Source organism: Carcharhinus amblyrhynchos, chromosome 2, assembly GCF_965287045.1.
Source record: "Carcharhinus amblyrhynchos chromosome 2, sCarAmb.v2.hapA, whole genome shotgun sequence".
In the NCBI taxonomy this organism is placed as follows: domain Eukaryota; kingdom Metazoa; phylum Chordata; class Chondrichthyes; order Carcharhiniformes; family Carcharhinidae; genus Carcharhinus; species Carcharhinus amblyrhynchos.
The window spans coordinates 108,413,685-108,430,024 of record NC_137325.1 but is presented as its reverse complement, the minus strand read 5'-3'; the positions used below and the strand labels follow the sequence as shown (position 1 = coordinate 108,430,024).

General features: G+C 41.5%; 1 protein-coding gene across 5 annotated transcripts in view; it reads left to right on the top strand.

Annotated features, from left to right (window-relative positions):
* trdmt1 (tRNA aspartic acid methyltransferase 1) overlaps positions 1-2,218 on the top strand; it is a 71,187-nt gene extending 68,969 nt beyond the window's left edge. For 4 of the 5 annotated variants that reach the window (XM_080210833.1, XM_080210799.1, XM_080210824.1 and 1 more), the window contains one exon: positions 1,588-2,218. In XM_080210833.1, the coding sequence (XP_080066959.1) occupies positions 1,588-1,688 (101 nt within the window). In that variant the 3' untranslated portion in view covers positions 1,689-2,218. The remainder of the gene's footprint in view (positions 1-1,587) is intronic. The other variant, XM_080210808.1, reaches the window with a different exon arrangement.
* The last annotated feature ends 14,122 nt before the right edge of the window (positions 2,219-16,340 follow it).

The following is a 16,340-nucleotide window of genomic DNA, read 5'->3' as shown; positions in this document are numbered from 1 at the left end:
AGTGACACTAATAAATAAACTTCTGTGGAAGAGAATTCCAAAGGCCAATAATTCTCCTTATCTCTATCTTAAATTATGCCACCTAGTTCTAGAATCCTCCATGAGTTTTTCAGGAAAGTGATAAAGATGATTGATGAGGGTAGGGCAGTGGCTGTTGTCTACGTGGACTTTAATAAAGCCTTTGACAAGGTCCCTCATGGCAGACTGGTGCAGAAGGTGAAGTCGCATGGGATCAGACGTGAACTGGCAAGGAGGATACAAAACTGGCTCGGTCAAAGAAGACAGAAGGTAGCAGTGGAAGGGTGTGTTTCTGAATGGAGGGCTGTGACAAGTGGTGTTCCTCAGGGATCAGTACTGGGATCTTTGCTGTTTGTAATAAATGAATTGGAGGAAAATGTAACTGGATTGATTAATAAGTTTGCGGACGACACAAAGGTTGGTGGATTTGCAGGTAGTGATGAGAATCATCAGAGGATACAGCAGGATATAGATCAGTTGGAGACTTGGGGGGAGAGATGGCAGATGGAGTTTAATCCGGACAAATGTGAGGTAATGCATTTTGGAAGGTCTAATACAGATAGGAAATATACAGTAAATGGCAGAACCCTTAAGAGTATTGATAGACAGAGGGATCACAGGTACTCAGGTCACCGAAAGTGACAATGCAAGTAGAAAATGTAGTCAAGAAGGCATACGGCATGCTTGCCTTCATCGGCCAGGGTATTGAGTTTAAAAATTGGCAAGTCATGTTGCAGCTCTATAGAACCTTAGTTAGGCCGCACTTGGAATACAGTGTTCAATTCTGGTCACCACACTACCAGAAGGATGTGGAGGCTTTGAAGAAGGTATAGAAAAGATTTACCAGGACGTTGCCTGATATGGAGGGCATTAGCTATGAGGAGACATTGGAGAAACTTGATTTGTTCTTACTGGAGCGACGGAGGTTGAGGGGACACCTGATAAAAGTCTACAAGATTATGAGAAGCATGAACTGAGTGGATAGTCAGAAGCTTTTTCCCAGGGTGGAAGAGTCAATTACTAAGGGGCATAGGTTTAAGGTGCAAGGGGCAAGTATTAAAGAAGATGCATGAGGCAGATTTTTTACACAGAGTGGTGGGTGTCTGATTATCATGGCTGGGGGAGATAGTGGAAGCGGATATGGTAGTGACTTTTAAGGGGTGTCATGACAAGTACTTGAATAGGATGAGAATAGAGGCATATGGTCCCCGGAAAGGTAGGGAGTTTTAGTTAAGTTGGGCAGCATGGTCAGTGCAGGCTTGGAGGGCTGAAGAGCCTGTTCCTGTGCTGTAATTTCCTTTGTTCTTTGTTCTTCCATGAGGGGTAACATCCTCTTCGCATAAACCCTATCAAGCCCTCTCAGAATTGTATCTGTTTCAATAAGATCACCTCTCATTCTTCTAAACTCCAATGAAGGCAAGCCCCATATACTCACCATTTCATGAAGACAACACCTTCAATCTAGGAATCACTCTAGTGAATTTTCACTTAACTGCTTCCAGATTATTTTGATAGTCACATATCTTCTGTCTACTAATGGTTTAAGTTATATCTTGATTATGCTTGCAGATTTTCCTGAGAAAATTTCACTGAGACAACGTTACCGTCTGCTAGGAAACAGCCTGAATGTCCATGTGGTAGCCAAACTCATTCGGTTGATGGTTGAATGATGTTGAAAACCCATCGTTTTTATGACTTATTGTATGGAAATATCTACATCTGGAAATGTTTATTTTAATAAATAAATGACAGATTGCGTGTAATATATGTTGCATGATGATACTTCTCAGAATTGACTAATTTTGATATTGGTATCTTGAAATAATTTGCCTTTCTGTGATTGCTTAACCGGTAGTGTCTCCAGATGAAGCTGAATTTTGCTCTTAAATTGGGCTTTGTAACACAAGACTGTTATTCAGCTTCCTCGCAGCATTATGGATGCAACTACGCCAGATGGATTGAAGAGGTTCAAGAAGGTGGCTCACCGTCACCTTTTCAAGGACAGTAAGTGATGAGTAACAAATCCTGGCCTTGCTAGCGACACTTGCATCTCATGTAAGAATGAAACAAAAATGTAATGCAAACAAATTTAAATTAATTCTTAGGTGAATATTTTAGCTGCTTTCTCACAGATTTTTTAAACTGTGCAGTAAATTCACAAAATGATGCCAGAAACTAAATGTATCTTGATAGAATAAAATATTTTATACATAGTTATTTTGTTTTGAGCATTTTTTTTTAAACTCTTGTTTCTTTGTACAGTAGGTCTTTGTTTCTTTATCACCCTAATCTAAGTTTTGAAGTATTCTGGAATCAATTGGATTTAAATAACAAAACGTGTTCAGTTTGCATGGAGAAATTTATATGGTTTATTAAAAGAATTTGGCAATTTTCCTTTATTTGTAAAACTTGCAATACGACTTGTTGAGCAAGCTCCCAGCTAAATGACACCAGTATTGCATGCAATCATAGATTCATAGAATAGTTACAACACGGAAGGTGATAATTTGGCCCGTTGAGTCCACACAGGGTCTCTGCAAATGCAATACAGCTAGTTCCATTTCCTTTCCCCGTGACCCTGCAAATTTTTTTATATTCAGGTACTTATCCAATTCCCTTGTGAAAATGACATTTGAAACTTCCTCTGTCACCATCTCAGACACTGCATTCTAGTTCCTCATCACTTGCAGTGTAAAAAATGACCTTTTTTTTGCCAATCATCTTAAAACTGTATCCTCTGGTTTTCAACCCCTCCTCCAAAGAGAACAATTTCTCCCTGTCTACTCTGTCTTGCACTTATTATTTTGAACACCTCTTATCAAATCTCCTCTCAAGTGTCTCTTTGAGGAGAATAAGCATTGTCTTCATGTGTCCTCATAACTGAAGTCCCTTATTCCCGAAACCATCCTCTGGAAACTTGTTTACACCATCTTATAAACCTTTACAGCATTCCTGGAATGCGGTGCCCAGGTTTGGAATAATACTCCAGTCAATGTTTTATAAAGTTACCATAAAGTCCTTTCATTGGCACGCTATGCCTCCCTTATAAAGCTCAGGATCTCAAAGATTTTGTTAACCAATTTTTCAATCTGCCTCTCACCTTCAACAATTTGCAAGAGGTCTCTGCTCTTGCATCTCTTTAGTTTATAATGCTTCCTAATTTTCCCTATCAAAATGTAGCACTTAACATTTTTCTATTAAATTTCATCAACCATTGTCCACCCATTCCACTAACCTAACTGTCTTCTTGAATTTTATTACTATCCTCAAAGTACACAATATTCCTAAATTTTGTCATATGTAAATTTCAAAATTGTGCTCTGTATGCTCAAGTCAAATTGTTACTGTGTTTCATGAGACGCAGCGGTCCTAGCACGGGACCCTTTGGTTGCACTTTTTTCCTGTCCAAAAAATGTTCACCAGGCTTATTTCCTGTCACTTAGCTGACATTGTATCCTTGCTGGCACTGTCCCTTTTATTCCATAAGCTTCACCTTTGCTGATGAGCCTATTATGTGGCACTTTATCTGTCCCATTTGGAATTCTATATACACCACATCAACACTCGCTGTATGTCATCAATGAACTCAACCAAGTTGGTTGAACATGAGTTGGTTTCAACAAATCCTTGCTTGCTTGCCTGAATTAATCCATTCTTGTCCAAGTGCCTGTTAATTTTGTCCTGGACTATTGCCTCTGAAATCATTCCCGCTACTGAAGATAAACTGATTGACCTGTATTTGCTGGGCTTATCTTTACATCTATTTTTTAAAAATAGCAGTTCTATCATTCTCTGTCAAAACTTCAATATCAAAGGGTATTTCAAGAGTGCCAATTTCAATGTGTTGAGAATGGAACAGCCCCACATAAATTGGAATGGAAGATGGGCAGGAGAAACTGCAATGGGACAGTAGGCTGTTCTCAGAGAGAACATAGTTGAGGCACAGTTTCCCTTACATAAGAACATAAGAAATAGGAGCAGGAGTAGGCCATCTGGCCCTTCGGGCCTGCCCCGCCATTCAATAAGATCATGGCTGATCTGTCGTGGCTCATTCCACATTCCCACCCTCTCCCCATAACCCTTAATCCCCTCTCTTATCAAAAACCCATCAACCCGCGTCTTAAAAATATTTAGCGAGGTAGCCTCCACCACTTCAACGGGCAGAGAATTCCAGAGATTCACCACCCTTTGAAGAAATTCTTCCTCAACTCCGTTCTAAACCGCCCCCCCTTTATCTTGAGGCTGTGCCCCCTAGCCCTACTTACTTGCTTCAACATCCTCAGATGCATCTCAGCGTGGTGACCTGTCAGCTTTAAGGGCAGGATTCTCTGGCCGTGTTTGCCCAAGGCTGGAAAATCCCACCTGAGGTCAATAGACCTTTGCATGATCCGTGTCCTGCCCACTCTGATTCTCGTGGCAAGCGGGATGGGAAAATTCTGCTCTAATTCAGCTAGCCATTCTAATTTATTTTTAAAATTCATTTTTAGCCCATCTGGTACCAGTTTGTCGTTTGCTCTGACTTTAGCAGCATTACTTCCTTGGGGAAAAAACAGATACAAAGTAATCATTTAGTACCTTAGTGTGCCCTTCATTTCCACTCCTACATCCAGTTTTTGATTCATAAGCAGCTCCACAACTCTTATCCTTTTTTCATTCAGGAATGGATATAATACTTCCTGATTCCACTTTGTTAGCTTCCAGACTCACTCTTCCTTCCCCATTCTAGTTTTGTTTACATTGCCCTTCCGAACTTTTATGATTGCCCTGGTTCTCACTTGATGCCATGTTTTCTCACAGAGGTCATTCTTTTTCTGCATCATCTATCCCTTTCCTCATCTAGGGAAATTTGCCTTTGATTGCCTTACCATCCCATCATAGCAATTACCTCAACTGTACCTCTACCATATTGTCTTCAAAGACAGTTTCTTGTCCCATTGCAGTTTTGCCTGCTTATCTTCCATTCTAATTTATGCAGGACAGTTCCATTCTCAACAGACCGCAATTGGCACTCTTCCAATTACTTTTACTTCAAAATTTTCCATTTTTTTCCATAGTACCAAGAAGTTTGGATTAGCTATGATCCTTGTTCCGTAACTGTTCCCCTGCTGACACTTGATTCACTTGACACACCTCATTTCTCAAAACCAGACGAGCACTATTTCATCCTTCGTCAGATTGGAAGTGTACTGATCAAGAACACTCTATTGAAAATATTTCAGAAACTCCTCTCTCCCTGCCTTGTATATTATTATTATCTCAAGTATCCCATTATAACTACTCTATAGTTCTTTCACCTCTAAACAAATGCAAATTTCCTTCTGTATAACTTTTCCACTAGTTGGTGGCCTATCGAATACAGACCAATAATGTAATGGCACCTCCATTGTATCTTAACTGTAACTGAATAGGTTCTGTCCTTGACTGCTCCAATATAGCCTCTGTATCCAACAATGTGACATTCGCCTTAATCAGTAGTGTGACCCTTCTTTCCGAGGGGACACTAATGTCCAGGGATATTTAGTACCCAGCGTTGTTTCTTTTTGAACCAGGAGTCTGTGATTGCCACAACATCACATTCCTATGTAGCTCTTTGGGCCTATAGCTCACCAAGCCTGTTCTCTGTGTATTTACATACTTGCACTGTAGAGCTGTTTTTATTTTGCTATATTTCATCTTTGTCTGACCCCACCTACCGTTCCTCCCATAGTTCTAGCAAACTGCACTGTAGGACATTGATCCCTGTCCTGTTGCGATGCAACCCATCTGTCTCCCCTCAGAACTAGGGGTCTCAGGAATGAAAAGCCCTTCCTTTGATACAATCTGTGATCTGCAAAAATGTATGACATTTCATCATAATCCAATCTTTGTGTATGTGAGTGAGATACAATGTATGTGACATTGTGTTTAAATAGGGGCAAGTGTGTGAAAATAAATAGCTTCTATTTTAAACTCACCAAAACATGCTGCTGAAATATTTAGTTGTAATACATACTCCAGGAGTAAGAACAGGCTGTTATGACCCTTGACCAGACCTCCAGGATTTTGCTACAATTTGGTTCAGATCCAATGACATTTTTAAGTATGGTATTCAGGATACTTGCTGAGTGAATAAAATCTCAAGATTCTACAGGTTTTGAATCAACAAAAATAAACCTTACAAGGCCAGAAAACAAAACAATTTACAATATATTATTCATGAACATTCAGGGTTAATGTAGGATGCATGTGAATTAACGGGCAAACTATGGTTGAACACACCACACTCCACAATTAATTGCAGGTGTGACCAAGACAAGTCCAGGGATTTCCCAACAACCCACCCAGATGTCAGTCAACCAATGCCTCCGAAACTCTATCTGTCTCATGGGGGTTTCCAGTATTATCTTTGAAGATCTCAGCATGGTATTCTCTTCAAAAATTATTTCAATTCAGGTGGCCTCAACAATGGTCCACATTGGAGGGTTCAAAAAAATTGGCTACAGAATTGCTTGTGCATCTATGTGCTTCTTTTGTATGGCACTTTAATGTCAGAATTGCACGCAACACTTGTAACAATACTTCTTTAAAGTGCTGTTTGGTTTCAGTTGTATTAACAATTCCCCAGGTCTCACATGTGAGATAATAAGTGCTATTGTAAGAGAACAAACTCATTGTTTTCAAATGGGGTGTTGTCTCTTGATGTTTTCTGAACATATTCCCTAAGTGCATTTGTCTGTGTTACAATTTGTTTCAATTGTATTTATTAATTTTTTAACTGACCTAAATGAACCAAAATATCTCTTTTATCGAGTTTTTATGGAGGAGCATTACCAGGAGCAACGAGAGTAATAGCCTGAGAGATTATTTTACATTGTTGTGAATAGAATGCCTCATAGAGCGGTTGAAACAGAAACTTTTGCATTTTTTTAAGGATAGTATTAGCTAAATATTTAAATAGCAAGGCTGTAGCACTTTGAGAAGTGTTCAATGGTATGAAATTTGTTTTGTACTATCATGATGAGCAGACTGGCTTCCATTTGTGTCAAAACTTCTTTGTCTGCATTGGTTTCAACAATCTGTAAGTTGCTGGGAAGCCCTCTCCAGCCTTAGATGTAAATGGAGCTTTTCCACTGTTGGGCAAAATATTTCAAAGTCCAATGTTATGCCTCTAAAACATAACCGGGGAATGTGGGTCTTCCTAAGTGACAGAATGTTGTTGTCATCGTCTATTCCTTGAAATGGGATGATGCCTGCCAGGATTCATGATTTATGTGCCTCAGCAGGCCTATCCTGCAGCCACAAGTATTTGGGCCAAGAGATCAAGTGTTGCCCTGATGAAGAGGGTTTTCAAGCCAGGGATTTGCTCCCTTTCCATTCACTTTTGTCATTCTTCTGCAGCACAGCTTATGTGGTGCATTTCTGACTGTTGGATGAAGTTGCATGGTATGGTTAGCAGAATGGGCCAATGTCCATTTGTCCCCTTTTCAATTAGATCTTCATCGTATCTTCAAAACATTTTCGCCATCTCCCTTGTGATTGGGTGTTCACTTTGAGATCAGGTGTCATCCTTCAGTTGTGAAAAAAGGATCTGCTTCTAAAGCTGATTATTTGGCATGCAATTGCAATGTCCAGGTCAGCAGAGCTCATTTCACATGGCAATACTTGTGGTGCTGCAAGAATTATATTCATTGAGGATGCTGGAGTTTTTTTCCCCTGTTTTCCCACTTGACTGAGTATCCTGCAGTGGACATTCTCTAGAAGTGTCTTTGGTGGGTGACCCAAGCCTCATTGCCATATAAAAGGGTGGTGACCAGAACAGCATTGAAGACTAAAACTGTTACCTGCTTACAGAGGCCTTTGTTGCTAAAGACCTGGTTGCACAAGTTTTGGAAGCTGAGCAGACACACCTGATTCTGAGCTAGATCTCCATTTCAATCATGAGCTTTTGAGAAAAGTAGTTGCCAAGATATGAGAGATGTTCAATGATCTCTAAAGCTCCCCAAAGTAACATCGCTGGGGATGCAGGTTCTTGCCTCGGGATGGGTTGGTGGTGAGTGAGAGATCAACCTTTTATCTGCTGAGTTGAAAAAGTATACAATGGTTTGAATAGGCCTTGCAGAGTGGTCACATTTCCACATTTGCCACTGTATTGTCAGTAATGGACATGCTGGATGGTCATCCTAGTCTTGGTTCTCACCCTGTTCATGCTGAAAAGCTCCTGGTAATGTCAAAACTCAATCCTGACCCCTTCTAATGTTGCTCAGGAATGAGTCTGATAACCAAGCTGAGGAAGATAGTGAAAACAGTTGGTGCAAACACACAACCTTATTTTCTCTCTGACCGGATATTAAAGGGATTGCAGAGGACAGTTGCTACCATTCTATTTTACAGGAGTCACACATTTTCCAAGTCCCAGGGGAACCTTTCAAAGGCTTTGCAAGCTGATGTAGTCAAAGGCCATTGATAGATTAATAAATGTCATGTAGAGCTTTTTGATTTGTTCCATATGCTTTTCTTGAATTTGCCAAGCGACAGAAATCATAAATGTAGTTTCCCTGAGACTGATAACCAAACTGTGGAACTGGAAGGATATTGTTGCTAATTCAGGGGTTCAGCTGAGTAGTACATTCCCCCAGGACTAGTCCTGACATCCCAGAGAGGCAGTGGATTGATTGTGAGTCTCCTCACAGCTTGTCTTCCCATCAAGACTGTCCCAGCTAATACCTGTACAAAGTGAGCCTGCTGCATAAATCTGGTTGGACCTAGAGGGTGAAGATCAATTAAAACAAGTGTTTCCAAATCATCTACAATGCAGCAGGTGGATGAATGAGGCACATAATACACATCAATAGATGCGAAGGCAAACAAATGCTGCAATGGGGCTAACACCAGTTGTTATGATTTGTTATGTCATTGCGTAAAGGATGGCAACCCATCAAGGGTTGGGATCACCATCCTTGCAGTAAAAAAATGAATGTGTGAATTTCTACACCTGGAATATATTGACAATTATAACAGAGAATGCTCTGAAAGGAGAACTGCCATTGTTTCTTGGGGAATTGCCAGATGTATCATCAATGCTGCTGCTGTCAGTGAACCCCCATTCCTTGTAGAAAGGTAGCTGAAAGAGGGAGATGGAGAATACACTTTATTCTCAAAGGGCAAACCGGAGGAGGATTATATTCATGGAGTTACTGATGAAAGCAAAGAGTTCTTTTTCATACAGATATGGATTCTGTATTGGCAGCCAACCCAAAACATGGCAGACTGATTTTACTGGGAGATTTTAACACCAGGGTTAGACACAAATACACCATCTGCAAGGGCATCATCAGGAGAGAAAGAGTGGAGAAATCAAATTCCAAGGGTTGTCTCCAACTTACCAAGTATCCTAAACACTGGCTTGACATCATAAACACATTCTTTCATTGGAAAGATTGATACAGGACAGCTTAGAAACAGCCCCAATCCAAGCATTGGCAACTCCTGGACTATTTCATTGTTCGTACCAGTGATAGGAAAGTTGTGAACACCACCAAAGTCATGTGCAGGGCAAATGACTGTTGAACAGACCGGAGAGCTGTCCACTTCACCATGAACATATACACCTGGCATCTAAACATCAAAGATCTTCAGCCAAATCTAGAAGAGGATTTAACATATGCAGTCACCAGGATATAAAACCAAGAGAACAGCTCTTGTAGAAATGTTTTGCAGTTTCCATGGCTCCAATGATGCTGGTACAGAAGGGTTTTGGGATAAGATCAAATCTATAGTTGAAGAGACATTCATTTTGATCATCAGGTTCGAATCTCATAGGGACCAAGACTGGTTTGCTAGGAAAGTTAAAGAATGAGTCAAACTTTCTGGTTAGCAAAACTCATCAGTACATCTCCAAATCACCCTACGTGACGGCAAATGAGAAGAATCCTTACTGCTCACATCAAGAACTCAGATCTGCGTCACCAAGAATAAGTCGTGGGTAGAGAAGGTCAATGAAACGTGATGTTATGTAGACCAGTATTACATTAGCGCTTCCCAGCAAGCCACCACGTTAATGGACTTGAAACAGATGGGTCAAACACACACCCAACCCCCGCAAACTGAAGATGGTGATATTCTCCAAAACGGTGCACCTACTTAAGACCACAACTACCACAACGTTCTCAAATGGGAGACAGTAATATTGGACAAAACAATCAAAAAAGTGTCTCAACAGCTTGAGAGTTAACATTTGGATGTCTAGCCAACTCTTGTAGAGATATAAAAGACTGCCTAACAGATGAAGAATGGCCAGACAACATTCCTGTGGAGATCTATACAACTGATATTTAAGAATTATCATTTAAACTCTCTGAACTTTTTACAAAACTTTGGGAAGAATTTCCAACTTCCACAAAATCCATCATTGTTTCATCCTTCAAGAAAGGCGATAAATCAATTTGTGGGAACTATTGAGGCACATACTTTCTGTCTCCTCACAACCTGTGATTCATAGCAATATCACTTCACAGGCAGGGACTGAGAGAGAATACACTGGTTGCAAAATCAGCTACCCCAGCTAGTATGCCCAGTTTTGTGAGTGGGGATTTGTTGACAACAAATCAGACCAGACTATCGGTATGTATGGCCTCATTAGTTCATATGAATTGGACTGCAAAATGACGATCAGCACTTTTTAAGGCATTGAGTGATTTTCCTGCTTTAGAAATCGGGCACCTCAAAGTATTTATGAATTCACCTGTTCTCTAAAGCACCTGAAAGGAAGAGAAAGTGTTTAAAATACATTTTTATTAATTTTTCATGTAATTTATGCTTGGTTAAGTTTTCCTGCATGGGTTAATTGATTTTTCTAGCTTGATCTCCATTTTTGCATTTTTAACTCTCTCACTGCCAATATATGTTATTATTAATAAGCCAACATTTCTGCCATGTTTGAGAACACATCTTATAAATAAGTGAAGGTCGGTATTCTTTTAGGGGGTAAGATTTAAATTGCGCTACATAACTTCAACAAGGAAACGAGAATTAAGTGCAATATAACTGCTGAAGTATTTTGGCTGCACGTTAACACTACCTTGCTGCTTGCTCTTGATACTCAACAGAGAACTGCCTCTGCCTGTTTTACAAGGCATGATGTGGAGATGCTGGCATTGGACTGGGGTAAACACAGTAAGAAATCGGACAACACCAGGTTAAAGTCCAGCAGATTTATTTGGTAGCAAATGCAACTAGCTTTTGGAGCGCTTGCTGCTTCTTTGTTAGGTGAGTGGGAGATTTTTTCACAAACAGGGCATATAAAGGCACAAACTCAATTTACAGAATAATGATTGAAATGCAAGTCTTCACAGCTAATTAAGTCTTAAAGGTACTGACAATGTAAATGGAGAGAGCATTAAGCACAAGTTAAAGACAAGTCTCCAGACAAAAAGAAGTCTCACAACACTATGTTAAAGTCTAACAGGTTTATTTGGTAGTAAACACCACTAGCTTTCAGTGTTTGCCCCTTCGTCAGGTGAGTGGAAGTTCTGATCACAAACAGGACATATAAAGGCACATACAGTTTACAGAATACTGATTAGAATGCGAATCTTTACAGCTAGTCAAGTCTTAAAGGTGCAGACAATGTAAGTGGAGATAGCATTAAGCATAAGTTAAAGAGATGTGTATTGTCTCTTGTGCTTAATGCTCTCTCCACTTACATTGTCTGTACCTTTAAGACTTGATAAGCTGTAAAGACTCGCATTTCAATCATTATTCTATAAATTGAATTTGTACCTGTTTGTGAAAAGATCTCCCCCTCACCTGACAAAGGAGCAGCAAGCGCTCCAAAAGCCAATGGCATTTGCTACCAAATAAACCTGTTGGACTTCTTACTGTGTTTTACAAGGCAACAATGTTCCTGAGAATGAAGGTTATCACATTTTACTGTATCCTCTTCAAGTCAGCCGTGATAACAGCAGAGAAGTGACACTGGCTTTGCTTTCAAGGGAAAACATTGTCATCATTTTTCTCGTGGACAGAAAGCAACAGCTGAACTGGAAGCAGTTTTGAATGGTGGCAGATTCTCTGAGGTGCATATTGTACTCAGACACTCCTTGTTGATTTCACTCCATTCACAGTTTCTCAAAAAGTGAAGCATTTTTTGACCACCTGGTGCATAATTTGGGCAATATCCATGCTTGGATTGATAAGTGACAGTAACATTGATGCCAAACAATCATTACCTCTAACAAGAGGGAGCTACCTTTTAACATTCAATAACATTACCATGTTTCCCACCATTAAAACCCCTGGGATATTATTGGCCAAAACATTAACTAATTGAACAAAATAAATGTTATACTTATGACAGCAGGTCAGAGACTGAGAGTTATGGCTCAGCTCTTTCTCCATAATGTTTCCCCACCAGCTACAAGGTACAGGTCAGTAATGCAATAGAATATTCTCCCCATGTCAGGATAGGTAAAGGTGCAGCAACACTCATAAAAACTCTGTAGTAGTCTGTCAGATTGGCAGTTTGTCTACCAGCTGAAACATACATCCATTTGGGCACCATGGTGGCACCATGGTTAGCATTGCTGCCTCACAGTTCCTGGTACCCAGCTTGGGTCACTGTCTGTGTGGAGTCTGCATGTTCTTCTTGTATCTGAGTGTGTTTCCCTTGGGTGCTCTGGTTTCCTCCCACAGTCCAAAAGATGTGCTGGTTAGTACTTTGGCTAAGCTAAATCTCTCTTAGTGTACCCAAACAGACGCCAGAGTGTGGTGATTAGGGGATTTTCACAGTAACTTATTGCAGTGTTAATGTAAGCCTACTTGTGACACTAATAAATTAACTTTAAACTGGTGTGCTGTGCGTCCTGTATTCTTAGTCTACAGAATGTACAATAGAAATTTCCAATGCTTCTTTTACAACATTTCTCAAACCCATCAGTTGATCATTTAGAAAAATTAATTTGGGTGAATCTTGAGCCCGTGTTTGCCAATCACGGGAATGGCTCAAAATGTGGAGAGTTTGGAAAGACGTGATTCTCACCAGCAAGATCATGCTTTTCAATTTTGAACAAATCTCGTGGGCCGAGTAATGTGGAGCACATTGGGAAAGAGTGGGAACCTAATTTGAATGCATTTACAAGCAGTGGCTTTGGATATTGAGCCCACAACAAATATTCAGCTGGTGCCAGCATGACATTATGTCATCGCCAACAGATGAAGATTTACATAAGCCTGAACATGGCGCTGTCATCTCCAAGAGGGATAGAGGAGGTGAGTGCTCAGGCGACCACTACTCCTCAGGCAGTCCAAAACTCAAAGGACACTAGGGAGAATGCTAGGGATGCACAAAAGTGCAGTCGGAACTGGGGTGAAGGTCATTGTCACCATTGGGGTTTGGTGGGGGGGAAGGGGTTGAGAGATATGTGTGTGGAGCTCAGAGGCTTTACCTTCCCTTCATACCAGTTTGCCCCTTGCTTTGAGGTGATGTGCTGGTTGCCAAACTGCCTGATTCCTCCATGCTGGGTTTGTGTTCAAACAGTAGCTGAATGGGTGCCCTTCCTTGTTGGGAGCTGCAAACTGGGTCAGAAGTGGCCATGACAGTGGGGCAGTTCTGGGTGCGACAATGAGGTCTTGGGGCCCTGCTTTGGGGGAGGCCAGGTTGAAAGGGCAATGTGGGGGGATCGGTGATGGGGAGCTACCCTACTTCACCGCATAAAGGTCTTCTCACCTGGGGACAAATGCAGTGAAACCTTCAACCCTCACTCTGTCAATGGTGTGAGGTCAGAGGGACTTACTGGGCAGGAAGTTCAAATCTACTGCTCTGCAAACTCCGACTCTCAGATCCAGCAGCAAGTTGATTATTCCCATACAAGGTTGCTTCATTGCACAGCATTGAAGAACCTGAAGAATGAGACTGCTCTGTAGGGAATTGCTTCAAAAGCCAAGAGTGTACCTCTCACGATTCAGCTATGTATCATCAAGATGAATGTTGTTGCCAGAGTGACTATCTGATGAAGCCCCAAGAATGTCGTTGTGTCTTTCAATTCAAACCTTAGCAGTACATGGCTCGCACTGTGGAGAACCCCATGGCAAAGTAGGATGGTGATAGCTGGCTCCACTTGCCCAGTTCAATATCATGTCTGGCATCAGTGGTGAAGGAAGCCTATGGTATGTTAGCCTTTATAGGAAGGGGTATAGAATATAAGAACTGGAGTCTAATGTTGCAGTTGTACAGAACGTTGGTTAGGCCGCATTTAGAGTACTGCGTCCAGTTCTGGTCGCCTTACTACCGGAAGGACGTGGAGACTCCGGAGAGAATGCAGAGGAGGTTTACCAGAATGTTGCCTGGTATGGAAGGACTGGGGTATGAGGAAAGATTGAAGAAATTGGGGCTCTTTTTCCTTGAAAGACGCCGACTGAGGGGGGATCTAATAAAGGTATATAAGATTATGAAGGGTATAGATAGAGTAAACAGAGGTAAGCTATTTCCTATGATAGAGACACATAGGACAAGGGGCTATGGGCTTAAGGTGAGGGGGGGAGAGGTATAACACAGATATTAGAGGGAGGTTTTTCACACAGAGGGTAGTAGGGGTATGGAATGCTCTGCCAAGTAAGGTGGTGGAGGCAAACACGCTAGAGTCATTTAAGAGTAACTTAGACAGGCACATGACTGGGTTGGAGATGGGTGGATATAGGAGATTGTTTTAAATAAGGGTCATTAGCATTGGGGCGTCCCTGGTAATGTAAATGGATATGGTACAATAATAATGTCTTTTTTCCCTTTTCATTCACAGGTTTTAAGTCAGTCCGCCTTGTGTCCAACGAGGGGCATACACACGATGGGTCGTACTGGGGCTGCTCTTGGTTGTTCGAGATTGGCCTACTGCTTCATGTCGTTAGTGTGCCTAAACTGGACCAGATACTGGGCAAGACGACAGCTCAGTGACTATCGCTGATTGCTGTGCAGACACATGGATTTGGGCCAGTGTCTGTGGGAGTTTGCGCATTCTCCCCGTGCTTGCGTGGGTTTTCTCCGTGTGCTCCGGTTTCCTCCCACACCCCAAAGATGTGCTGTTAGGCTGATTGGCAGGAATAAATTGTTCCTAAGTCAGTTTCCCTCAATCTGGATGGCCGTAAAACTTTAGACAAGAGTTGTGGGTGGAGAGGGGGACTGGTGGTGTTGAGATGGCGGCGCAGGCTCGTTGGGCCGAAGGGCCTGTTTCCTGGGCTGTTTTTGTTCTTTGTTCTATCATTTGTGAGGTGCTCGTCAGATTGCAGACCTTGCTGTCATGCCTTCTGTTGGATACACTTTAGTACTATGTAAGGTCAGGACATGTTCTTTGCATAGGTGGGTGGGGTGGGGGAATGTGTGAGTCAGATGTCATGAAACAATAGAGGCTCAACACTATTCATCCTGCAGGAGAACAGAGGAAGCAATATAGGGACATGGCTGTACTGTCAGAGGGTGTGGTGTGAGGAAGAGCTGGCAGCAATGGGGTGGAAGTCCTGTCTTTCATTTCTACATGTTTCTTATGTTATTTATGCGGGCAAATATACAACCTCTTAACAAAAACCTGAAATTTCTCCAAAGGAAACTTTTGAGTTTGGCAATACTTGGACCTACCTATCTGTTTTTGCAAGCTGTGTGCATGGCTGCACTATTTGAATATACCATTAGGAATTGACCCTAATTTCTGGTGAGACTTATCTGAAGTGCTATACTCTAGGCTGTGGAAAGATAAAGTAAATAGATGGTATGGGTGGCACGGTAGCGCAGGGGTTAGCACTACTGCCTCACAGCACCCGGGACCCGGGTTCAATTAGAGTCTTTGGACTATATTGAGTTAACACATTCTGCCGGGACCTGGGTTTGATCCCCGACTTGGGTCGCTGGCTGTATGGAATTTGCACATTCTCCCCGCGCTTGCATGGGTTTCCTCCAGGAGCTCCAGTTTACTCCCACAGTCCAAAGATGTGTGGGTGAGGTGGATTGGCCATACTAAATTGCCCCTTAGTGTCAGGGGGACTAGCTAGGTAAAAGCATGGGGGTATGGATATGGGGATAGGGCCTGGGTGGAATTGTGGCCGAATGATATCCTTCCATACTGTGGATTCCATGATTCTATGATTCTAAATACAACAGTTATTTCAGATATCCTGCATCTGCAATACTTTGCTTTTGTAGCATTGTTTATCTTAACTAACTAATAATACTTCAGAATTGTACATCTAATCTGGTGATAGATATGATCAAAGTTCATTTGTTTGGGTTAAAGGTACATCTTTTCAAAATTGCTTCAACCGACCAGTATAAGCAGCAGAGTTTGTGGGGATATGCAATTGAC